General features: G+C 38.6%; 1 protein-coding gene across 5 annotated transcripts in view; it reads left to right on the top strand.

Annotated features, from left to right (window-relative positions):
• FANCC (FA complementation group C) overlaps nt 1-26,511 on the top strand; it is a 308,295-nt gene that overhangs the window by 122,852 nt on the left and 158,932 nt on the right. For all 5 annotated transcript variants that reach the window (XM_065947302.1, XM_065947299.1, XM_065947300.1 and 2 more), the window contains one exon: nt 1,855-1,949. In XM_065947302.1, the coding sequence (XP_065803374.1) occupies nt 1,855-1,949 (95 nt within the window). The remainder of the gene's footprint in view (nt 1-1,854; nt 1,950-26,511) is intronic.

The raw sequence follows: 26,511 nt of genomic DNA, 5'->3' as shown, positions 1-26,511 counted from the left end.
TCCACAGAGAATGAACCTCCAGTTGCTTTACTCTCAGAAGGAGCCCATCTACCTCCTGCCTCATGAGGAGCACGTGAAAGGCTTCTGTTTTGTCCAGACCATCTGGTACTGAAAAGAATGTTTAAAAACAATTCTTTTTGTTAAATTTATTTCTAACAAGTGAAGGTTCAGTTCAGTTCAGTCGCTCAGTCGTGTCCGACCCTTTGTGACCCCATGAACTCTAGCACGCCAGGCCTCCCTGTCCATCACCAACTCCCAGAGTCCACCCAAAACCATGTCCATCAAGTCGATGATGCCATCCAACCATCTCATCCTCTGTCACCCCCTTCTCCTCCTGCCCTCAATCTTTCCCAGCTTCAGGGTCTTTTCAAAAGAGTCAGCTCTTTGCATCAGGTGGCCAAAGTATTGGAGTTTCAGTTTCAGTATCAGTCCTTCCAGTGAACACCCAGGACTGATCTCCTTTAGGATGGACTGGTTGGACTTTCAAGAGTCTTCTCCAACACCACAGTTCAAAAGCAGTAATTCTTTGGCGCTCAGCTTTCTTTATAGTCCAACTCTCACATCCATACATGACCCCTGGAAAAACCATAGCCTTGACTAGATGAACCTTTGTTGGCAAAGTAATGTCTCTCCTTTTTAATATGTTATCTAGGTTGGTCATAACTTTCCTTCCAAGGAGTAAGCGTCTTTTAATTTCATGGCTGCAGTCACCATCTGCAGTGATTTTGGAACCCAGAAAAATAAAGTCAGCCACTGTTTCCACTGTTTCCCCATCTATCTGCCATGAAGTGATGGGACCAGATGCCATGATCTTAATTTTCTGAATGTTGAACTTTAAGCCAACTTTTTCACTCCCTTCTTTCACTGTCATCAAGAGGCTCTTTAGTTCTTCTTCACTTTCTGCCATAAGGATGGTGTCATCTGCATATCTGACGTTATTGATATTTCTCCTGGCAGTCTTGATTCCAGCTTGTGCTTCATCCAGCCCGGTGTTTCTCATGATGTACTCTGCACATAAGTTAAATAAGCAGGGTGACAATATACAGCCTTGACGTACTCCTTTTCCTATTTGGAACCAGTCTGTTGTTCCATGTCCAGTTCTAACTGATGCTTCCTGACCTGCATACAGGTTTCTCAAGAGGCAGGTCAGGTGGTCTGGTATTCCCATCTCTTTCAGAATTTCCCACAGTTTATTGTGATCCACACAGTCAAAGACTTTGGCATAGTCAATAAAGCAGAAATAGATGTTTTTCTGGAACTCTCTTGCTTTTTCAATGATCCAGCGGATGTTGGCAATTTGATCTCTGGTTCCTCTGCCTTTTGTAAAACAGCTTGAACATCTGGAACTTCACGGTTCACGTATTGCTGAAGCCTGGCTTGGATAATTTTAAGCATTATTTCACTAGCGTGTGAGATGAGGTATTTTGGCCAATTAGATTAAATCAGAAATATTGACTACCGCTAATAGCAGTGATGTTGCCTTAAAAAGGTTGAAATTACTAATGGTTTGAAAATAAGATAAGGAACAGATCTTGAAAATAAAAAAGACTGTTTTTCTTAGTTCTTTCCATATTTCTCTTTTGGCCTTAAAAATTGCTTCTGTGACAGAAAAAGAACTGACCACACAAGGACTAAGCATAAGTAATCCTGAACCCACAAGAAGGAAAAGAAAACCCCACAAAGTTAAGTTTCACACACGATCCCAGATGCTTGTTCGGTGAACTTTGTAGTTTGTGATTTTTCTAAAACATTTATAATAAATGTGTTTCCTTTAAATATGTTTACAGATTTTATACTGATTATCTTTTCTTTCTATTTTATCAAGCCTACTTATTTTAACCTTCATTTCTGCAGATGAAAGCTCCAAAATTCTAATATGGTGCTTGTGTTGTCTAATTAAGAAAGATCCACAGAATTCTAGAGAATCAAAACTTAATTCCTGGACACGGGTAAGTGTACAAAAGCCCTGTACTGCTTTAAATTCAATTGATTATTTAAAAGTGCTGCTGTTAATAGTCCAGAAACTTTCAAACACATCTTCACTGTTACATTATCTTGCTGGTTATAAAGTTTTTCAAGAGATTTCATTTTTGTTTGCTGTGACTTCCCTATGAGATAGATCCTCAGGGTGAACTTCCCTATGCCTACAGAAGCTAATATTGAGTGGTTTTAGAAAGTTACTCTCAGGTAATTGAAAGAATGTACTCTCTTCCCTTCTATTATAGCAACTGTTTCTTCCTACCAACCTACATTAAATACTTATATAATTCCTCTTCAGATACTTCTCTGCTCTCTCAGAATCCATTCTGTCCTAAAACTGAATTTCGTAAGTGACCTGGGAGCAGCAGTCTTTCTTTTGTGTCCTGAAGTTGGTACCCTGGTCAGCGTGCTCAGACGGGCATCTGGTACTTGTTGGCTATTGCTGCAAACACCGTCAAATCAGTTACCCAGCCATGCTAGTTTAGGTAGCTGACAGCCTCCTGAATTCCCGCTGACTCTTTCTGCTTCCTTTCGAATGATGGGTGCAAATAGGAGAATGTTGTAAGGCTCTGCTTAGCTGCCCTCACCACCAGTAACTTGGCTGTTCTCTCTTACCTCTTGCTGTCCTGCTGCAGTAACCCCAAGGACTTACATGTATGTCAAACTCCACTTAACTATGCATATGGTCCAGATTAGCTGCTTGGTATTATGAAATCACGCACCCAGATTAACGCACATGGTTTTGTCTGACTGGTGATATAATTCCATTCACTGCTTTTTACCATTCCTTTGTTTTATACAAACCGGCTGGCAGAGATGACAAAACAGTGTATTTTTTGTTAGATTAAAAGAAGAATTGGAAGAACGATAAGAAGTGAAAAGGATTGAGTGAGGGAAGGGAAAAAAAAGCACGTTTTAATTGGAAAGAAAGTTCATGTTAAGAGCTAAAGAAAGGAACTGATAAGTAGAATTAGGGAAGAAAAGATCCGAAAAACAGGCTATAGAAGTAGCATAACATATTTAGTTTTTTAATTTTTTAATCATTGCTTTGTTGAATATTTGCTCTCTTAATGATTATTTAAGATATATATTTTTCTTGGCTAGCTCATTCAGTCCTGGAATAGGCCATCTAATAAAGTATTTTTAGAGTGATCAGGTTAACTTTCTTCATTTAGCTAGTGATTATATTAGCCTAGTTTTGAATTTTTAGCCTTGCAGTTTATTCTGTAGGTTTCCCTTATTTAATTTTATATACATTTAATAAATACCTATACTCATTAAGAATAGCACAAGCAGGTAAAATTAAAACACTTAATTCCTGTGTGTGTTAGTCTCTCAGTTGTGTCTGATTATTCAACTCTTTGTGACCCTGTGGACTATAACCCACCAGACTCCTCTGTCCATGGAATTCTCCAGGCAAAATACTGGAGTGAGTAGCCATTCCCTTCTTCAGGGCATCTTCCCTACCCAAGGATCGAAACTGGGCCTTCTGCTTTGCAGGCGGATTAGCATCTTGAGTTGGAGGAGGTCATTTGGACTTTCAGTTTGTAGCCATGTAGCCAGTCTGTCAGAAGCACAGGCAACAACATAGGCTTTGATGAGATGATGAAAGTCAGTTGTGTCTGACTCTTTGCGACCCCATGGACTGTATAGTCCATGGAATTCTCCAGGCCAGAATACTGGAGTGAGTAGGCTTTCCCTTCTCCAGGGGATCTTTCCAACCCAGGGATCGAACCCAGGTCTCCCACATTGCAGGCGGATTCTTTACCAGCTGAGCCACAAGGGATGCCCAAGAATACTATAGTGGGTAGCCTATCCCTTCTTCAGTGGATCTTCCTGACCCAGGAATTGAACCAGGGTCGTCTGCTTTGCAGGCAGATTCTTTACCAACTGAGCTATGAGGGAATGGCCTCTAAAGTACCTGTCATACCTTTTTAAGAATGACATTTAAAATTTTACTGTTGTGAGATTTATTAATTTTTTCCTCTGTGATGAGTAAATTTGTATCTTATTTCAGAAAATTTATCCCACTTCAGGATCACAAAAACCTACATTATCTTCTAAAAGAATATTTATTTGTGTTTCCCATTTATGTCTGTGACCTACCTGTAACTGTTTTATTGTGTGACCTAAGGTAGGGGTCTATTTTCACTTTGTTTCCACATAGATACCTCATTGTCCCAGTTCCATCATTGAAAAGTCTTTTTTTCTCTTCAGTGAATCACAGTTTGTTGTGATCCACATAGTCAAAGGCTTTAGTGTAGTCAGTGAATCAGAAGTAGATGTTTTTCTGGAATTCCTTTGCTTTTTCTGTGATCCAACAGATGTTGGTAATTTGATTTCTGGTTCCTCTGCCTTTTCTAAATCCAGGCTGTACATCTGGAATTTCTTGATTCATATTCTCCTAGGCCTAGTTTGAAGAATTTTGAGCATTAACTTGCTAGCATGTGAAATGAATGCAATTGTGCAGCAGTTGGAACATTCTTTGGCATTGCCCTTCTTTGGGATTGGAGTGAAAACTGACCTTTTCCAGTCCTGTGGCTACTGCTGGCATATTGAGTACAGCACTCCAGCAGCAGCATCTTTTAGGATTTGAAATAGCTCAGAGGGCATTCTATCACCTTCACTAACTTTGTTGTAGTGATGCTTCCTAAGGCCCACTTGACTTCACATTCCAGGATGTCTGGCTGTAGGTGAGTGATCACACCATCGCGATTATCTGGGTCATGAAGACCTTTTCTGTATAGTTCTGTGTATTGTTGCCACCTCTTCTTAATCTCTTCTGCTTCTGTTAGGTCCATACCATTTTGGTCCTTTATTGAGCCCATCTTTGCATGAAATGTTCTCTTGGTATCTCTAATTTTCTTGAAGAGATCTCTAGTCTTTCCCATTCTATTGTTTTCCTCTTTTTCTTTGCATTGATTGCTGAAGAAAGCTTTCTTATCTCTCCTTGCTTTTCTTTGGAACTCTGCATTCAAATGGGTATACCTTTCCGTTTCTCCTTTGCTTTTCACTTCTCTTCTTTTCACAGCTATTTGTAAGGCCTCCTCAGACAGCCATTTTGCTTTTTTGCATTTCTTTTTCTTGGGTTCTTCTTGATCCCTGTCTCCTGTACAGTGTCACGAACCTCCGTCCATTGTTCATCAGGCACTCTGTCTGTCAGATCTAGTCCCTTAAATCTATTTCTCACTTCCACTGTTTAGTCTAAGGGATTTGATTTAGGTCATACCTGAATGGTCTAGTGGTTTTCCCCACTTTCTTCAATTTAAGTCTGAATTTGGCAATAAGGAGTTCACGATCTGAGCCACAGTCTGCTCCTGGTCTTGTTTTTGCTGACTGTATAGAGCTTCTCCATCTTTGGCTGCAAAGAATAATATAATCAATCTGATTTTGGTGTTGGCCATCTGGCGATGTCCATGTGTAGTCTTCTCTTGTGTTGGAAGAGGGTGTTTGTTATGACACCGTACTGCATACTTGGAAGTTGCTAATAGAGTAAATCGTGAAAGTCCTTATCACAAGGAAAAAAAGGTATAGTGGTGGACGGTAACTAGACTTAATGCAGTGATCATTTCACAGTGTACAGAGACACAGGATCATTATGAAAAAAGTGATTCTTGAGTGAACCCCGAATTGCGTGCTTTGTTATTTTTAGTGTGACCCATCAGCATCAGGGCATTTCTACAGAGAGCATTCTGCTTTTTTAGGGAATCAGTGCTTTTAGACACAACGGTGTTAGGCACCTCAAGGTTTAGGAGAGGCAGGGGGCTCAGGAGAAGCAGACAGTGGGTTTGGTGCGGCACGCTGCACTAGGTATTGGTCAGCCCAGGGGAACATGATTATGCCTGTATTCTTGGTGATTTCTACTGTTATTTGTTTTTGTTCTGTTTTGGATTTGAAAATGCTAGCCTGGTGCAACCAGGATATAAAAATTTAAGGAAAGAATTATTGTCCACATTTGAATGGTATTTTAAAAGAGAAAATAGCGTTTTTTCTGGGGGTGATTAGTAAAACAGGAGAGGCAAGGTGAAATTCTGGGAAAAGACTAGAATAAAACCTTATTTGTTCAAAATATACAGTGAATAAATAATGAATTCAACAAAATACTTTTAGTTGCTTAAGTCACTTTTATTGTTATTGTTCAGTCCCTTAGTCATGTCTGACTCTTTATGACCCCATGGACTGCAGCATACCAGGCTTCCCTGTCCTTTACTGTCTCCTGGAGTTTGCTCAAACTCATGTCCATTGAGTCAGTGACGCCATCCAACCATCTCATTCTCTGTTACACCCTCAGTCTTCCCAGCATCTGGGTCTTTTCTATAGAGTCGGCTCTTTGCATCAGGTGGCCAAAGTACTGGAGCTTCCACTTCAGCATCACTCCTTCCAATGAATATTCAGGGTTGATTTCCTTTTGGATTGATGGTTTGATCTCCTTGCAGTCCAAATGAGTCTCAAGAATCTTATCCAACATCACAATTCAAAAGCATCAATTCTTTGGCACTCAGCCTTCTTTATGATCCAACTCTCACGTATATTACTTGACTACTGGGAAAACCATGGCTTTGACTATATGGACCTTTGTTGACAAAGTGATGTCTCTGCTTCTTAACACACTGTCTAGGTTTGTCATAGCTTTTCTTCAGAGAAGCAAGTGTCTTTTAATTTCATAACTACAGTCACCTTCCACAGTGATTTTGGAACCCAGGATGAGCAAAAATTGCTTTAATTCATACTTTATTGTAAACATAGTTGTTTTTTCCACTCACTGTGCAACTTTTGTTTTGAAAGATGTATTTGAAGAAGGTGTCCTTTAAAAGACCATCGTCAACATCATGGTAACATAAGACTTCCCTCAGTTCAGTCTCCCCATGACGTTGATAATTTGACAACTGTCTGTGAACAAAAGTGCTGCTGTGGGATCTAGTACCATATACTGGGTGACCCAAGAGGAGTCTTACTGTTGGAAGATGGAGGGGATGAAAGTGCCCATTGAAATAAGAAGGCATCTTAAGATCAAAAAGTGAGTCAGGCAGGTCCATGTAATCAATGCAGCAGTTTATTATAGGGTAAGTAACTCACAGATGGAGTCTGGATTGGGTGGATAATGATACAGAAGCATTCACAGATTCACTCTGCATTGCTCAGGGGCCATAGGGACTTGTAACTTAGGTTATAGTTAGAACTAACCTAAGGTATGGGGACGGGTGCTAGAAAATAGGATGTGCAGTCCTAAGGGAAGATTTATGAATAGGTAACTAGTCTTGTGACCTCCACCAATGTGTTGGGAAAGGTTTTCATCATTGTTTGGGAAGTAGAATCCACTTAGTCCTAATGATTATTAAACAATATCCCTTAAGTACAATGCCCTTGACAACAGAGAAGTGATTCACTGCACAGTACAGTTCTGGGTAGGGTCAGTGAAAGGACAGGAGAAACTGTAAGGGCCCAAAATAGCATCAGTTATGCTAACAGCAATATACTTGGTCACCTGTGTAGAAATAGGGTAATAGGCAGGAAAACTCTGGTTTTGGATGGGGAACAGCAGGAGCCTGTGAACCTGCTCCATTTCCAGGGCACCTGGAAAACGCTAACTTGGGCAGATACTGCTGAATTCAGGAGCCTCATGGAAACCTAAGTTTCTAGAGGAGAAATTCCACTACTCTGTTGGAGAAAAAATAAGTTTGAACACAGTGGAGTGGGGCCTCTGTGAGAAAGAACAAGGTGAAAATGGAACTCTAAGGCAAATGAAGCAACCCCAGTCTCTACAGTGATCTCTAATTTCATGTTGGTATGCACTATGATTTCAGACATTAGAGATTTAGAGTCAGAGGACATGTGCCCGGATTTTCAGCCGGTTACTTTAGCATGAGTGGTAAGACTAGGCCTGCGGAACCTCTAGGAAGAGAATTGGACCAAAATGTTAAAACATAATAGATCATATAGTTTTCATTGAATATAAATTATTTTTCTTACAAGCTAGGAAACCTTGAGCATTCTTATTTATAAATAAATTAGAATATACTCTATATCATATATATTTCTGCATGCCACTAAGCATAATATCTAGGGAACTGAGAAGGAAAGAGACTATATTATTTTTCATTGTCTTTTTCGGGTTACTTATTTGAGCCTTACTGACTTCACCTAGAAATGGAGATTATAGCAGTTTCTACCTGATTAATTTTTTTGAAAATTAAATGAAATAATCTATGTAAAGCCCTTAAAAGAGAAAGGAAGAAAGAGAAAGAGGGAGGGAGGAAGGACAGAAGAAGGCATCCTTCCGAGCCTCTGTACATTTTCACTGTTTTGCACACTTCTGACATGAAATCATAACATATTTGTCACCTCACACTCATTTCCATAGTAGGAGGCTGAAATGGCTTAAACCAAACTAATGAGTGTCACCACAAGACCTTGCCAAAAGAGAGACTGGCCTGCAAGTGACACGCTTATCCCATATTATGGTTTGCCATACAGCAAAAGACTGGCCAATATAAATTTCTTTGTTAAATATCCCTTTCTCTGATGTGCATCCCCACAAAAACTCTTCTTCAAGTCAGTTATGAGTGGTATACTTCTTGTTTTCTTCACATTTGAAGCTTTCAAATATAGTATAACCTTGATTTGGTGAATCCTTTTTTAAAAAACTTCTTTGCAACGTTCTTTGGAAAAGTGACATAACTTAGATATTTTATGGACTTGGTTTTCACTTTCTGCAAATACTGCAATGTAGGCCATTTCAGAAAAATGATGTACAAGGATAAACTAATGTTCTAAAAATATTGTTTGTTAAGACTTGCAGATTCAAAGGTTCAGGCTTAAAACTGAATACAATAATAAAAAGTCAAATTGTTAAAATGGAGTGGAGTTATAGTAAAAAAAAAAAAACAAAAAACCTTCCTACTGAGGTTAGACAGTTTTGCAGTGAAGATGATGGTCCTTTATTCTTCCATAGGCCAGATGCAATGTAGAAAGCAAGATATGTGCTTCTCCAGACTTCTTTCCCATGAAAACAGCCTTGACCTGGTAAAATCACTCACTCGTGTGAAAAGCCTTTAGACTCGGCCCGCAGTTCATATAGTATGTGTGATTGCCCTGTGTCTATACTTTCTGCAATAGAACACAGGTAGTGACCAGTGAGAGAAAGGTCGTTCACTGTCCTCCAAGCTGCTGGGGGCATCAGAAGGCAAAATTTTCTTCAAGTAGCCATGGAAAAATATTTCCACTTTTTCTTAATCGAATATTTAAAAAATTTTTTATTACTAAAAAAATTTCACTATCTAAGGAGCACTTGTCACTTTGTGTGCTGTGCTTAGTCACTCACTCATGTCCAGCTCTTTGTGACCTCATGGACTATGGCCCACCAGGCTCCTCTATCTATGGGATTCTCCAGGCAAGAATCCAGGAGTGGGTTGCCATGCCCTCCTGCAGGGGAGCTTCTCAATACAGATCTCTTGCATCGCAGGTGGATTCTTTACTGTCTGAGACACCAGGGAAGCCATTGGTCACCTTCAGTTCAGTTCAGTCGTGTCCGACTCATTGTGACCCCATGAACTGAAGCACACCAGGCTTCCCCGTCCATCACCAACTCCTGGAGTTTACCCAAACCCATGTCCATTGAGTCAGTGATGCCATCCAACCACCTCATCCTCTGTTGTCCCCTTCTCCTCCTGCCTTCAATCTTTCCCAGCATCAGGGTCTTTTCAAATGAGTCAGTTATTCACATCCAGTGGCCAAAGTATTGGAGTTTCAGCTTCAGCATCAGTCCTTCCAATGAACATTCAGGACTGATTTCCTTTAGGATGAACTGGTTGGATCTCCTTGCTGTCCAAGGGACTCTCAAGAGTCTTCTCCAACACCACAGTTCAAAAGCATCAATTCTTCCATGCTCAGTTTTCTCTATAGTCCGACTCTCACCTCCATACATGACTACTAGAAAAACCATAGCTTTGACTAGATGGACCATTGTTGGCAAAGGAATGTCTCTGCTTTTTAGTATGCTGTCTAGGTAGGTCATAACTTTTGTTCCAAGGTGCAAGCATCTTTATATTCATGGCTGCAGTCGCCATCTGCAGTGATTTTGGCGCCCATTAAAATAGTCTCTCACTGTTTCCACTGTTTGCCCATCTGTTTGCCATGAAGTGATGGACCAGATGCCATGATCTTAGTTTTCTGAATGTTGAGTTTTAAGCTAACTTTTTCACTGTCCTGTTTCATGTTCATCAAGAGGCTCTTTAGTTCTTCTTCAGTTTCTGCCATAAGGGTGGTGTCATCTGCATATCTGAGGTTATTGATGTTTCTCCCAGCAGTCTTAATTCCAGCTTGTGCTTCATCCAGTCCAGCATTTCTCATGATGTACTCTGCATATAAGTTAAATAAGCAGGGTGACAATATACAGCTTTGATGTACTCCTTTTCCTATTTGGAACCAGTTTGTTGTTCCATGTCTGTTCTAACTGTTGCTTCCTGACCTGCATACAGATTTCTCAGGAGGCAGGTCAAGTGGTCTAGTATTCCCATCTCTTGAAGAATTTTCCACAGTTTGTTATGAAAGTCAAAGGCTTTGGCATAGTTAATAAAGCAGAAATAGATGTTTTTCTGGTATTCTCTTGCTTTTTCGATGATCCAACGGATGTTGGCAATTTGATCTCTGGTTCCTTTGCTTTTTCTAAATTCAGCTTAAACATCTGGAAGTTCACGGTTCAAGTACTGTTGAAGCCTGGCTTGGAGAATTTTGAGCATTACTTTGCTAGTGTGTGAGATGAGTGAATTGTGCAGTAGTTTGAGCATTCTTTGGCATTGCCTTTCTTCAGGATTGGAATGAGTTGAATTCCACAGAACTGAGTTGTGTCTGTTTTCTTTATTGTATTTCTAGCTTATAGCATGCACAAAATTTAAAATTATTAAATGAATTAAAATTAAGTAAATTTTAATAATTTTGAAATATGTTCATTCTGTTTTTCCTAAAATGTAGATTAGCATACCTGTTTTGTTTTATTTTGAGATGAGTCTGTTTCAGGATCCCACAGAGAAAGAGCCATGAAAAAGGGACAGAGTGCTGTGCTGGGGAAGGGCTCAGGAAGATGTGTGCATGTACGAGTGCTCTACGTCGCCCTAAGCTTACATCTTTAGGTCAGACCTCTCCTCTGAGCTCCAGGCTCATAACTGCTTCTTTGATATCTGCACTCAGATGTCCATGAGCATCCTAAACTGAATATGTCCAAAATGAATTCCTGTCTTTTCCCCAAAATTTGTTTTCCCTACAGACCTCCCTAACCCAGTTAAAGTCAACCTTCATCCTTCTTATTTCTCAAATCAGAAACTCTGGAATCATCTGTGGCTATGCTTTTTCTCTTACAATTCAGTTTGTCAACAAATCTGTTGATTCTATGAATGAACTGTATCCACAATCTGACTACATCACACCAGCTTGAGTGCGTCTGCCTCCATTCAACCTGCCATCCCTTCTCATCAGCACCACTGCAGTATATACTCTGATGACTTTTCTTTTCCTAATAGACTAAAAACTTTGTTTTGATGCAGTACATTTTATCAGTGTAATTTCTTTCATAGTTCATATTTTTTGTGCTCTCAGAACCCTTGTCTATCCCAGGGTCACAAAGATTTTCTCCTATGTGTTCTTCTACAGGTATTGTAATTTTAGCATTTCTACTTAGGTCTGTTAATCACTTCAAGTTCATTTTTGCATATAGTATAATGTAAAGTTTAAGATTAATTTTTTCCATATTAGTATCTAATTATTCCAGCAAAGTTTTTTAGAGACTATCCTTTTCCCATTAAATTTCCTTGGCACATTTGTTGAAAATCAGTTGAGAGTGTGTGTGTGTGTGTGTGTGTGTGTGTGTGTGTGTGTGTGTGTGTGTATGTGTTGAGGGGTCTGTTTCTGGACTCTCTTCGTCCCTAGTATATATGTAGTTTCTGAGCTGTGAAAAATTTGTTAGTAACCTGTTTTCACCACCACCACTGTATTGCTTGCTCTGTTCTCTGTGCTAAGTCTGTATCTCATATATATGTTTCTGTCATTGAATATGTAATATGCTATAACTACTTGTTAATAATAATAATGATAATGACTATATAAAAAATAAAAGTGCCTCTGCTCAAAACTTTTTGATAGTTTCACATATTATTCCAAGTGCAATGAAATGTATGTTTTGCTTACAAGGCCCTTTATGACCTGGCCCTATGTGCTCTTTCTGATCTCTCCCATTTTCCCACTTCACTTCAGCCGTACTGGCCTTGCTATTCTTCATGTATACCAAGCAAACCCCTCCCTGGAGTTTATACGAGTGTTTCCACAACTCTTTCCCGGGAGCCACATGGTTCTTCTGGCACCTCATTCAGACCACATCTCTAATACTACCTTATCTGAGAGGCCTTCCTTCTCATCCTGTCTCAAGCACTTGCTCACCTTATTTTGAACTGTTTTTGTTCTTAATGCTGATCATCCCCTAATATACTAATTTTTTTTCTGTCTCCCTGTTATCTCACAACTAGGTTAGACGTTTCATAAGAGCAGAGACTTTATTCTAAAACCTAGTACATAGTAAGCATTTATTATTTGCTGAGTTAGTAAATAAATGAGTATGATTTTAGATGGTAAAATATGGTAGTGGTGGTAGGTAGAAGGGGTTTCCACTTGGAAAGAAGAGAATGAACAGAGAGAAGGTTGGGCATGGGCAAGAAAATACAAATACTCCTAAAAGTGAATATTTCCTAAATAAATGTATTTTTTTTCTAATTAAATATATGTATTTCCTTAATATACGGATGGATGGTTGAATAGCATCACCGATGCAATGGACATGAACTTGAGTAAACTCCAGGAGATGGTGAGGGACAGAGAAGCCTGGCATGCTGTAGTCCATGGGGTCACGAAGAGTTGGACATGACTTGACGACTGAACAGCAACAAATTCCCTCAGTAAACATGAATGCACTAGTGGCTTTACTGTTGAAAATACATTTGAGAGTATATTAGGGCAGAACTTGATACTGATAAATTGTTAGGGAAAGGAGAGAAAAACAGTTAAGAGTAATGTTGAGGTTTGGGAGAACTAGTAAACAACACCTCTCTCTTCTCCTGAGATAAGAACTAGTTAAGATGTAAAATATCAGAGGTAGGCAGTTGGAAGTCAAAACATCAGTCCCTTAACTGTTTCAAGAATGTAGCTTATGGTTCAGTTGGACTCCTCTGGTTTTGGGTTCCTTATCACTGCTAAGATGAACTACCATAGCTATGACTGCCTGCCAAGGAATAAGCCTTCCTGGCTAAGCATGGTTCAACAGTAAATCAGATCACATCCTTTTTGCAGGTGGTAAGTCAGAAAGACACAGGGAGAGGAATGTGTGGTACTGAGCATTTTTAGTTTCTTCTTCCAGACTGACCAGTTCTTTTCCTGGAGAGGAGAGAATGAGGGGATTGAAAGATGATGTCATAGTTTGGGCTCTCTGGGAATCTGACTTTGAGATGGAGATTAGTGTGCTGGGAGCGTCTTGGGGAATGAAAGTTGTAGAAGGGAAAGGAAGGAGGCAAGACTACAGAGAGAAAAGATTAGCTGCAACGTAGTCTCAACAGAAGCCTCTGCTGTGCCTACAGGAGCAGAGATGGGAGAGACTTCAGAGTGCTTCTGTTTGGGGAAGGAGGACTGGGCCTTTAGACCTCTGTGTCCATCATTCATTGAGATATGGCCACCTCTGGGAAAGGGACATGATCTTGGGTAAGGTAGAGACAGCTGAGAATGATGTGACATCACAACATTCTTCACAGATATCAAAAGTATTCCTTTTCTGCTTTTCCCTCCTAGGGAGTGGGGAGGACATTTTATTTTCTCTGAAAGCATGAGGACTGGACAATTTATTTCCCTCTAAGAGAGAACTCCTGGGTGTCTGACTTGGGCATTGTGGTGGATGGTAGTACTATTCCACTGAGAAATGTAAGAGGCGAAGAAGGCAGGATCCTTGAAGTAAGCCAAGAAAGAATGCACAGGAGAGAGGAGGAGGAGAGCAGGTCATCCCCGCTGTCGTCTGTCCCTCTTGCCTGCCATGTTCGACCACATGGTCGTGTAGAGACCCCGTCTTCTCCACTGCCCTCCGTACTGCTCTTTGTTGCCCCTGTCTAGGCTTGGAACCACAGTGCAGGGAATGTAATACAAACTGAGGCCTTTTCCATTTATCTTCCTGTCTGTTATTGAATAGAACTGCCTGGGAACAGAGACAGTGTGAAAAACTGTAATTTTCTTCCTGTATGCTCCCTTGGAAACCACCAGAGCTGTCTGCCATACTGTGTTTGGGCAGTGGAGCCTGGTAGTAGGCTAGGTTCAGCAAATACTTATAAATCCATAAAATGGCATCTGCCTTACTAAGTATAATGTTTTCAGTCTGATAGAGTTTTCTCAACATTTCCTAGTTTTGCAGTGTAAATACAATGTTTAGGATTTTTCAGGGCTCTGGAAAATGTGAAAATCACTGCTCTTCTCATTCCCAAGTATTTTAAGTTCATTTTATGTGATCAGCAGTTCATTGCATGTATAATGTCTAATTGTGAATTTTTTTTTGGTCTTTATATGTCCATGTTTTTGAGGAAGTTGAAATACACTGAACTAGTTATTTAACTTCCCAGATTGAAAGTTTGCTTCTTCTGAAGGGACAAAATGAGATACCATTTGTGTTCTTGGCTAGGTTTTTCTGTTTTTCATTTCATTTAGATGGAGTTCTGCTTATTATAACTCTAAATCGTATCAGATTATTTTTTAGTAAGTTGCCACTGCTCAAATAGGCCAGATCAAGACATTTATTGCCAATTAGGAGCAGGATGTTTGAGATGTTTAGTGATGTTCTCCGGATGACCTGTTTTATGTTTTCTGTTTATTTTGTTTTACTTTTGTTTTATGATCATGTTGGCTTTTCCATTAAACTATAACTTTAATTGAGTTGGCTTAGTAAATAGAACATTGACCAGATCCCCTTCTCAGATCTCTCCTCATTCCACTCCCCCGACTCTCAGTTCTCTTATATGTGCCCCAACCTTAGTCTGAAGTGAGTGGAATTTTGAGATCTGTGCATTGCAGATAAAATATATGTTTCTAAGATATAGGCTCACCATATTTCAATCTAAATTGCCTGGATAGTTCTTCTTGGGCTGTTTAGGGATAAGTCCCTGTGAAGAGCAAATTTAAACAGTAACGTCTATAGCGAAGAGCATTTCTTAGTGAACAGCCACTGGTGAGGGGCTCTGTGGCTGCCTGTACTGCTTGTGGCAGCATGATCTCTACATCTGGTTTAAAGTTCAGTTATTTCCCAGACTACATGTGTATTTCTTTAGGAGACTAACCTCCCTCTCAGGATCAGACATTATAAGCTGGTAACTATAAGTGACTTATTCTTTTTGACCTAGACATTGTATACTTTGTCTTAGTTTGACTATTGTTCCTATCAGATCTGGATCTGTTTAACAATATGGACAACATTGGAGTTTCCATAAATTAGCAGCATGACCAAAGAACCAAGCATATTTAAACCCATAAATCTTGATTTTCAGATCTTTTAAAAGCTTTGTGGTTTAAATAATCCTTTACTCTATGGTAGACATAGCAGTACTTACCCAAATTCTGGCTATCAGAAGGCTTTCATAGTTCAACAGGAACTAAAAAATGACCTCAAATGAGTCACTTTTTTAAGAATCAGAAAATCCAAATCTGTTCTGGCTCTGCTATTGAGACCTTTTATGGATCACATGCTATCACTTCTTTGTTTAAAAAAAAAAAAAAAAAAGAATAACAAATACTGTATGAGTCCACTTACATGAAGTATCTAAGGTAGTCAGATTCATGGAAACAAAGCATGGAAGCAGCGGGGAGAGAAAGAGGATTTATTTACAGGGCATAGAGTTTTAGTTCTGCAAGAAGGAAAGTTCTGTAGATCTATTACACAACAGTATAAATATACTTAATACTACTGAACAGTACACGCAATACTATTGAATGGTTAAGATGGTGAATTTTATGTTATTTTTATCACAATTTTTAAATGTTTTTATTTTTTAAATTATTAGTGTTATTGTTAATTGAGTGCCTAGTATGTGCCTTAGAAGCATTATCTCAATAAGTATTCACAGCTCCATTAAGATGGGTATTATTACCCTGTTTTATAAGTGAGAAAACTCATGCTTAGTAATCTACTGGCTAATAAGTGGCAGACCATTCTGGATTTAAGTGTGACTCTAAAGCTGTTCAAAAAATATAGTGCTACTGCTAAACATAAACCAGACTGTGTGTGTGTATGTGTGTTAGGCACTCAGTCGTGTCTGACTCTTTGCAACCCCATGGACTATAGCACACCAGGCTCCTTCGTCCATGGAATTCTCCAGATAAGAATAGTGGAGTAGATTGCCATTCCCTTCTTCAGGTGATCTTCCCAACTGAGGGATCAAACCCAGGTATCCCACATTGTGAGCAGATTCTTTACCATCTAAGCCACCAGGGAATCTATGATTTTAAGATTCTTAGTTGCCCTGGTGACCCTGCAGAAACCTTACAAGTGAGAGAAAAAAAAAAGTCAATGTTGGGGTGTTCAAAGACTACTCCTCTATCATTTATAGTGAATAAAAATTGCCATACTAGACTTAGTTTCTGGTACATCAGCTCCAAGTGCTGTTTATGGTAGGCAAAGATGTAAAGAGCAATGTTGCATAGGAACCTGGATTGTTAGGTCCATGAATCAAGGCAAATTGGAAGTGGTCAAACAGGAGACGGCAAGAGTGATCATTACATTCTAGGAATCAGCAAACTAAGATGGACTGAAATGGGTGAATTTAACTCAGATGACCATTATATCTACTACTGTGGGTAGGAATTCCTTAAAAGAAATCGAGTAGCCATCACAGTCAAAAGAGTCTGAAATGCAGTACTTGGATGCAATCTCAAAAATGACAGAATGTTCTCTGTTTGTTTGCAAGGCAAACCATTCAATATCATGGTAATCCAAGTCTATGCCCCAACTAGTAATGCTGAAGAAGCTGAAGTTGAACGGTTCTGTGAAGACCTACAAGATCTTTTAGAACTAACACTGCAAAAAGATGTCTTTTCATTATAGGAGACTGGAATGCAAAAGTAGGAAGTCAAGAAATACCTGAAGCAACAGGCAAATTTAGCCTTGGAGTACAAAATGAAGCAAGGCAAAGGTTAACAGAGTTTTGTCAAGAGAATGCACTGGTCATAGCAAACACCCTCTTCCAACAACACAAGAGATGTCCGTGTCTACACATGGGCATCACCAGATGGTCAACACCAAAGTCAGATTGCTTATATTCTTTGCAGCCAAAGATGGAAAAGCTCTATACAGTCAGCAAAAACAAGACCAGGAACTGACTGTGGCTCAGATCATGAACTCCTTAATTTCAGACTTAAATTGAAGAAAGTGGGGAAAAGCACTAGACTATTCAGGTATGACCTAAATGAAATCCCTTATGACTATACAGTGGAAGTGAGAAATAGATTTGAGGGACTAGATCTGATAGAGTGCCTGATGAACTATGGATGGAGGTTTGTGACATTGTACAGGAGACAGGGATCAAGACCATCCCCAAGAAAAAGAAATGCCTAAAAGCAAAATGGTTGTCTGAGGAGGCCTTATAAATAGCTGTGAAATGAAGAGAAGCAAAAAGCAAGGGAGAAAAGGAAAGATATACCCATTTGAATACAGAATTTCAAAGAATAACAGGAAGAGATAAGAAAACCTTCCTCAGCGATCAATGCAGAGAAATAGAGGAAAACAATAGAATGGGAAAGACGAGCTCTCTTCAAGAAAATTAGAGATACCAAGGGAACATTTCATGCAAAGATGGGTTTGATAAAGGACAGAAATGGTATGGAACTAATGGAAGCAGAAGATGTTAAGAAGAAGTGGCAGGAATACACAGAAGAGCTATACAACAAAGATCTTTACGGCCCAGATAATCGTGATGGTGTGATCACTCACCTAGAGCCAGACATCCTAGAATGTGAAGTCAAGTGGGCCCTAGGAAGCATCACTACGAACAAAGCTAGTGGGGGTGATGGAATTGGAATTCCATTTGAGCTATTTCAGATCCTAAAAGAAGATGCTGTGAAAGTGCTGCACCCAACGTGCCAGCAAATTTGGAAAACTCAGCAGTGGCCACAGGACTGGAAAAGGTCAGTTTTCATTCCAGTCCCAAAGAAAGGCAATGCCAAAGAATGCTCAAACTGCTGCACAATTGCACTCATCTCACACGCTAATAAAGTAATGCTCAAAATTCTCCAAGCCAGGCTTCGGCAATACATGAACTGTGAACTTCCAGATGTTCAAGTTGGTTTTAGAAAAGGGAGAGGAACAAGAGACCAAATTGCCAACATCCGCTGGACCATTGAAAAAGCAAGAGAGTTCCAGAAAAACATCTATTTCTGCTTTATTGACTATGCCAAAGCCTTTGACTGTGTGGATCACAATAAACTGTGGAAAATTCTGAAAGAGATGGGAATACCAGACCACCTGACCTGCCTCTTGAGAAACCTGTATGCAGGTCAGGAAGCAACAGTTAGAACTGGACATGGAACAACAGACTGGTTCCAAATAGGAAAAGGAGTATATCCAGGCTGTATATTGTCACCCTGCTTATTTAACTTATATGCAGAGTACATCATGAGAAATGCTGGGCTGGAGAAAGCACAGATGGAATCAAGATTGCTGGGAGAAATATCAATAACCTCAGATATGCAGATGACACCACCCTTATGGCAGAAAGTGAAGATGAACTAACAGCCTCGTGATGAAAGTGAAAGAGGAGAGTAAAAGAGTTGGCTTGCTGTGGTTCATGGGGTCACAAAGAGTCAGACACGACTGAGCAACTGAACTGAACTGAGCTGAAGATGTTATTCAAATGTTGGAAAAATTAAGATGCTAATAGTGAGTACTTCTCTAGAAAGGCTTGGTTCTTAGAGACTGAGAAAACTTTCCTTTTCATTGTATATATTTTTGCTTTTTGAATTTTTAATAACATATAAGTTTTGTTGAATTGTGTTCCTCGCCAAATTCATGTCTTGAAGTCTTAAATGCCTGTACCTTGAAATGTGATCCTTTTTGTAAACAGAATCATTGTACATGTAATTAGTTAAGAAGAGGTCTGCTGGAATAGTGTGGGCTGCTAATCCAGTTTGACTCATGACCTTATAAAAAGGGAAAATTTGGACACAGAGGCACACAGGGAGAATGTCATGTGAAGGTGAAGTTAGAGATTGCAATGATACCTCTATGAGCCAAGGAATGCTGAAGACTGTCAGAAAATCAGCAGAAACCAGGGCAGAGGCTAATCACATTCTTCCTTACAGAAGGAACAAACTTGACACCTTGATCTCAGACCTCTAGCATCCAGAACTGTGAGACAATAAATTTTTGTGATTTTAAGCTACTCAGTTTATGGTATTTTTTTACAGTAGCCCTAGCATCCTACTATAATTTCTAAAGTGAAAGAGGAAAAAAAAGTGGAGAAAAAAAAAGTTAGTCATAGTTATTGGGAGTTTATCCCAAGCAATATTCAAATTTAAAAAGGGTTGGCATACATGATTTTCATTATAATAATTTTCATGATTGGCAAGAATGAGAAGTAACCCAAATATCTAGGCATTAGTGAATAACCAAATTCTAGCATATCTATTTGATGAAATATTCTGTTATCATTTTATGTAGCCTAAGAGGTAATGTGAAGAATGTGTATAATGTAAATACATGTAAAGAGTTAGATGTAAAATTGTTTATATAAATGATAACAGTTGTGCAAAGTATATGTGCATTCACTAAGATCAGAAGGGAACACAGAAATGAAAATACTTTGTTAGAATAGTGGGATCTGGGTAGATTTTTCCTTTTTATGTTTTTCTAAATGTGTTACTTTTATTACATATAATTATGATAATGTATTATTGTGGTTATCATATTATTTTCTAAGAATCAACTTTATTGAGGCAGATTATACATAGAATAAAATTTGCCCTTTTAAAGTGTGAAGTTGGATAGTTTTAATGTATACATCCTTATAACCATCACAGCAATCAAGAAATAAAGCGTTTGTTTCATCATAGAATGTTCTCTGTTGCCCTTTTACAGTCAGTCAGTCTCTCAGTCCTGGGCTTAGTCAACTCTGATCTGTTTTCTGTCACCACAGATTAGCTTTTTCTTTCCTATAATTTCCTTTAAACAGAGTAATAGAGTATATACACTTCTGTCTGCTTACTTTCATTTGGCATAATTTTGGTGAGCTTTATCCATGTTGTAGCTTATCTGAGGACTTCCCTAGTGGCTCAGTGGTAAGGAATCTGCCTGCCAATGCAGGAGACATGGGTTCGATTACTGGGTCAAGATGATCCCCTGGAAAAGGAAATAGCAACCCACTCCAGTATTCTTGCCTGGAAAATCGCTTGGACAGGGAAGCCTGGTGGGCCACAGTCCATGGGATCGTAAAAGAGTCAGAAATGACTTAGTGACTGAACACAACAAGTTTATCTGAGTAGATTTCTTTTTATTATTAAAGAGTATGTTCCTTGTTAGCTATACTAATTTGTTTACCCATTTATCTGTTGGTATTGATTTAGGTTGGTCCTAATTTTTTGCTATTAGGAATAAGTTGCTGTGAACATACTTGTACAAGTTTTGAGTAGTCATATGTTTTTATTTAGCTTGGATAAATGCTTTGGATTAGAATTGTTGGATTGTATAATAAGTACATGCTTAACATTATAAGAAACTGCCTGAGTCAGTAAAGAATACACCTGGGTTTGATCCTTGGGTTGAGAAGATCCCCTGGAGGAGGAAGTGCCAACCTACTCCAGTATTCTTGCTTGGGAAATCCCATGGACAGAGGAGCCTGGCAGGCTATAGTCCATGAAGTTGCAAGAGTTGGATACAACTTAGTGACTCAACCACCACCACCCAGAAGAAACTGCCAAATGGCATATATTCTTTGCAGCAATCTATGAAAATTCTACTAGCTCCACAGAGTCACCAGCACTTCATATTTTTAGTCTGTTTTTGTTTTAGCCATTCTCATGGCTGTAGAGTAGTCATTGTTGCTCTGATATTAATTTCCTTGATAACTTTATATTAAAGCTTTTTCTGTGCTTATATTTTCATTTGTAAAATGTCTACTCAAGTATTTTCCTCATTAAAAAAATATTGCCTTCTTACTAAAGTATAAGAGTGCTTTTTAAAAATATTCCAAATAGTGTTCCTTTATCTTTCCTTACAGCAAGTATTCACTCCATTTGTGGTTTGCTGTTTCATTTTCTTAATAGTACCTCAAAGTGCATAAGTTTTAAGTTCTGTTGAAATTTATGTTTGTCAGTTCTCTCTTATGATTCAGAGTTGTGTGTGAAACTTTTGCCTATACCAAGTCTATATAGGCCTTCTCTTGTCTTCTCTATATGTTTTCTTCCAAAAGTTGTATAGTGTTAGCCTTTGTATTTAGATACAGTCTATTTTGTGTTAACTATTTTATGTAGATGTGAGAAAAGGGTAGAGATTTGTTTTCTTCTAAATTGATATCCAGTTATTCCAACCATATTTATTAGCAGTTTCTTAAAAATTGTTTGAAATGACTTTGATTGGAATCTATAGATCAATTTGGGGACAACTGAGTGTTCACTGTTGAGTGTTCTAATTTGTAAGCACAGTGTAGCTGTCCATGTCTAAGTCTTTAACATCTCTCATCAGTATTTTTCAGTTTATAGTATATATTTCTTGCTTATATTTTGTTAAATTTATATCTGAGTATTTCATGTTTTGGGATGCTTATTATTTATTTCATTTGCCAGTCTTGTATGGCCAGTTTATATAAATAAACTTTTTAAAATTGACCTAGTATCCTGGGATCTTGCTACACTTACTAGCTCTACATAGATTCTTTAAGATTTTGTACATAGTCACGTTTCAGTATTGACTTCCCCATCTGTGTGCCTTTAGCTTTTTCCTTGCTTAATTGGAATGGCTGACTGCACTACAATGTTGAATACATGCTGTGAGAGTGGACATCTAGCCTGTTTACTGATCTTAAACCATTCAGCCTTTCAGCATTAAGCATAACTTTGGTTTCCATAGGTATTCTTTATAAAGTTGAGGAAATTCCCTTCTATTTATAGTTCATTGAAAGTTTTACAATACATGAATGTTGAATTTTTATTTTTCAAATAGTGGTAAAATATAAATTTATCATTTTAAGCATTTAAGACTACAGCGCAGTTGCATAATAATTTGCACTGTTGTGCAAACCACCATCACCATTCATCTTCAGAAATTTTTCATCTTACAAAAAATTGAAATCCTGTACCCACTGAACAAGAACTCCACATCCTGAAGCCCTAGGTAACCTTTGTGTTTTCTTCTTTGAACTATTGGTTGTTTAAGAGTGTGTTGTTTAATTTCCACATACATGTGACATTTCTATATTTTATTCTACTATTGCTTTCTAGTTTCATTCCATTGTGATTGAAAAAAAATACTTTACATGATTTCTGGCTTTTTGAATTTATTAAGTCTTGTTTTGTAGCCTAAGGTGTGGTTTGTTTTAGAGAAAGTTCCGTATGCATTTGAGAAAAATGTGTATTCCGAGATTATTAGATGGAATATTCTGCATAAAAGGAAAAATCCTATCATTAAGGACATATGTAGTAAAGGTTGTAGATCAACCAATTATAAAACTGATAGGAAGGTTAAAAGACAAAATAGTCAATTATCGACATCTAGAATAAATAGTTAAGAAATACACAAAACCAAAAAGGTGCAAAATATAATGTCAAAACATTAAATGGAGGTAAAAGAGTAAAAATGCAGGGTTGTTAAAATGTGTTCAAATTTTGGAGACTATCAACTTAAAATAATCATATGTATATATATATGAACATATGCATCTATATGTGTATATATGTGTACACACACACACACATATATGTAAACCTCATCATCAGTCAGTTCAGTCGCTCAGTCGTGTCCGACTCTTTGCGACCCCATGAATCGCAGAATGCCAGGCCTCCCTGTCCATCACCAACTCCCGGAGTTTACCCAAAGTCATGTTCATCAAGTCAGTGATGCCATCCAATAATCTCATCCTCTGTCACACCCGTCTCCTCCTGCCCGCAATCCCTCCCAGCATCAGGGTCTTTTCGAATGAGTCAGCTCTTCTCATGAGGTGGCCAAAGTATTGGAGTTTCAGCTTCAGCATCAGTCCTTTCAATGAACACCCAGGACTGGTCTCCTTTAGGATGGACTGGTTGGATCTCCTTGCAGTCCAAGGGATTCTCAAGAGTCTTCTCCAACATCACAGTTCAAAAGCATCAATTCTCTGGCACTCAGCTTTTTTCACAGTCCAACTCTCACATCCATACATGACCACTGGAAAAACCATAGCCTTGACTAGACGAACCTTTGTTGGCAAAGTAATGTCTCTGTTGGTTATATATAGGTTAATATCTAGGTTGGTTATAACTTTCCTTCCAAGGAGTAAGCATCTTTTAATTTCATGGCTGCAATCACCATCTGCACTGATTTTGGAGCCCAAAAAAAGAAAGTCTGACACTATTTCCACTATTTCCTCAATCTATTTCCCATGAAGTGATGGGACCGGATGTCATGATCTTAGTTTTCTGAATGCTGAGCTTTAAGCCAACTTTTTCACTCCTCTTTCCCTTTCATCAAGAGGCTTTTTAGTTCCTCTTCACTTTCTGCGATAAGGGTGGTGTCCTCTGCATATCTGAGGTTATTGATATTTCTCCCAGCAATCTTGATTCCAGCTTGTGCTTCTTCCAGCCCACGTTTCTCATGATCTACTCTGCACATAAGTTAAATAAGCAGGGTGACAATATACAGCCTTGACGTACTCCTTTTCCTGTTTGGAACCAGTCTGTTGTTCCATGTCCAGTTCTAACTGTTGCTTCCTGACCTGCATACAGGTTTCTCAAGAGTCAGGTCAGGTGGTCTGGTATTCCCATCTCTTTCAGAATTTTCCGCAGTTTATTGTGATCCACACAGTCAAAGGCTTTGGCATAGTCAATAAAGCAGAAATAGATGTTTTTCTGGAATTCTCTTGCTTTTTCGATGATCCAGCGGATGTTGGCACTTTGATCTCTGGTTCCTCTGCCTTTTCTAAAACCTGTTTGAACATCTGGAAATTCACCATTCATGTATTGCTGAAGCCTGGCTTGGAGAACATCATCATAAACACAACCAAAAGTCTATAATAGATATACAAATGTAAAAGAAAGGAATCCAAACTTAACACTAAAGATAGCTATCACACCACAAGGGAAAAGAGCAAAAGAAGAAGAAAGGAATAAAAAAGAGCTACAAAAACAACCTAAAAATGATTAAGAAAAGGGCAGTAAGTACAAGTGAAAGTTGTTCAGTCATGTCCGACTCTTTGCAGTCATGTCCGATCTCTATACAGTCCATGGAATTCTCTAGGCCAGAACACTGGAATGGGTAGCCTTTCCCTTCTCCAGGGGATCTTCCCAATCCAGGGATCAAACCCAGGTCTCCCACATATAGGCAGATTCTTTACCAGCTGAGGCACAAGGGAAGCATTAAGTGAAAGTCTCTCAGTCATGTCCAACTTTTTGTGACCCCCATGGACTACAGTTCATGGAATTTTCCAGGCCAGAATACTGGAGTGAGTAGCCTTTCCTTTCTCTACGGGATCTTCCCAACCCAGGGATCGAACCCAGGTCTCCTGCTTTGCAGGTGGACTCTTTACCAGCTGAGCCACAAGGGAAACCCAAGAATACTGGAGTGGATAGCCTATCCCTTCTCTAGCAGATCTTCCCAACCGGGGAATCAAAACAGGGTCTCCTGCATTACTGGCAGATTCTTTACCACTTGAGCTAAGAGGGAAGCCCTAGTAAGTACAAACTTATTAATAATTATTTAAACATGAGTGATTAGATGCTCCAATAAAAAAGAAAGAGTAGCTGAATGGATGCAAAAACAATTCCAGTATATGCTATATATAAGAGACACTTCAGATCTGGACACACTCAGAATTATAGTTAGAAGTAATTGAAAGGGTATTCTATGTAAAGGAAATGAAAAGAAAGCTGGAGTAGCAATACTTTTATGAGACAAAATAGTACTTAAAGTAGACTATAAGAAGAGACAAGTTTCATTCTTTTACAAGTGGTTGACCAGTTTTCCCAGCACCACTTGTTAAAGAGGTTGTCTTTTTTCCATTGTATATCCTTGCCTCCTTTGTCAAAGATAAGGTGTCCATAGGTTCGTGGATTTATCTCTGGGCTTTCTATTCTGTTCCATTGATCTATATTTCTGTCTTTGTGCCAGTACCATACTGTCTTGATGACTGTGGCTTTGTAGTAGAGTCTGAAGTCAGGCAGGTTGATTCCTCCAGTTCCATTCTTCTTTATCAAGATTACTTTGGCTATTCGATGTTTTTTGTATTTCCGTATAAACTGTGAAATTATTTGTTCTAGTTCTGTGAAAAATACCATTGGTAGCTTGATAGGGATTGCATTGAATCTGTAGATTGCTTTGGGTAGAATAGCCATTTTGACAATATTGATTCTTCCAATCCATGAACACGGCATGTTTCTCCATCTGTTTGTGTCCTCTTTGATTTCTTTCATCAGTGTTTTATAGTTTTCTATGTATAGGTCTTTTGTTTCTTTTGGTAGATATACTCCTAAGTATTTTATTCTTTTTGTTGCAATGGTGAATGGTATTGTTTCCTTAATTTCTCTTTCTGTTTTTTCATTGTTAGTATATAGGAATGCAAGGGATTTCTGTGTGTTAATTTTATATCCTGCAACTTTACTATACTATACTAACTATACTTTACTATACTATACTAACTTTACTTTACTAACACCATACACAAAAATAAACTCAAAATGGATTAAAGATCTAAATGTAAGACCAGAAACTATAAAAATCCTAGAGGAGAACATAGGCAAAACACTCTCCGACATAAATCACAGCAAGATCTTCTATGACCCACCTCCCAGAATATTGGAAATAAAAGCAAAAATAAACAAATGGGACCTAATGAAACTTAAAAGCTTTTGCACTACAAAGGAAACTATAAGTAAAGTGAAAAGACAGCCCTCAGATTGGGAGAAAATAATAGCAATTGAAGAAACAGGCAAAGGATTAAAGTCAGAAATATACAAGCAACTCCTGAAGCTCAATTCCAGAAAAATAAATGACCCAATCAAAAAATGGGCCAAAGAACTAAACAGACGTTTCTCCAAAGAAGACATACAGATGGCTAACAAACACATGAAAAGATGCTCAACATCACTCATTATCAGAGAAATGCAAATCAAAACCACAATGAGGTACCATTACACGCCAGTCAGGATGGCTGCTATCCAAAAGTCTACAAGCAATAAATGCTGGAGAGGGTGTGGAGAAAAGGGAACCCTCTTACACTGTTGGTGGGAATGCAAACTAGTACAGCCACTATGGAAAACAGTGTGGAGATTTCTTAAAAAACTGGAAATAGA

Source organism: Muntiacus reevesi, chromosome 10 (genome assembly GCF_963930625.1).
Source record: "Muntiacus reevesi chromosome 10, mMunRee1.1, whole genome shotgun sequence".
Lineage (NCBI taxonomy): Eukaryota > Metazoa > Chordata > Mammalia > Artiodactyla > Cervidae > Muntiacus > Muntiacus reevesi.
Note: the sequence above shows the minus strand (reverse complement) of the source record. Positions and strands in the feature narration are given on the sequence as shown.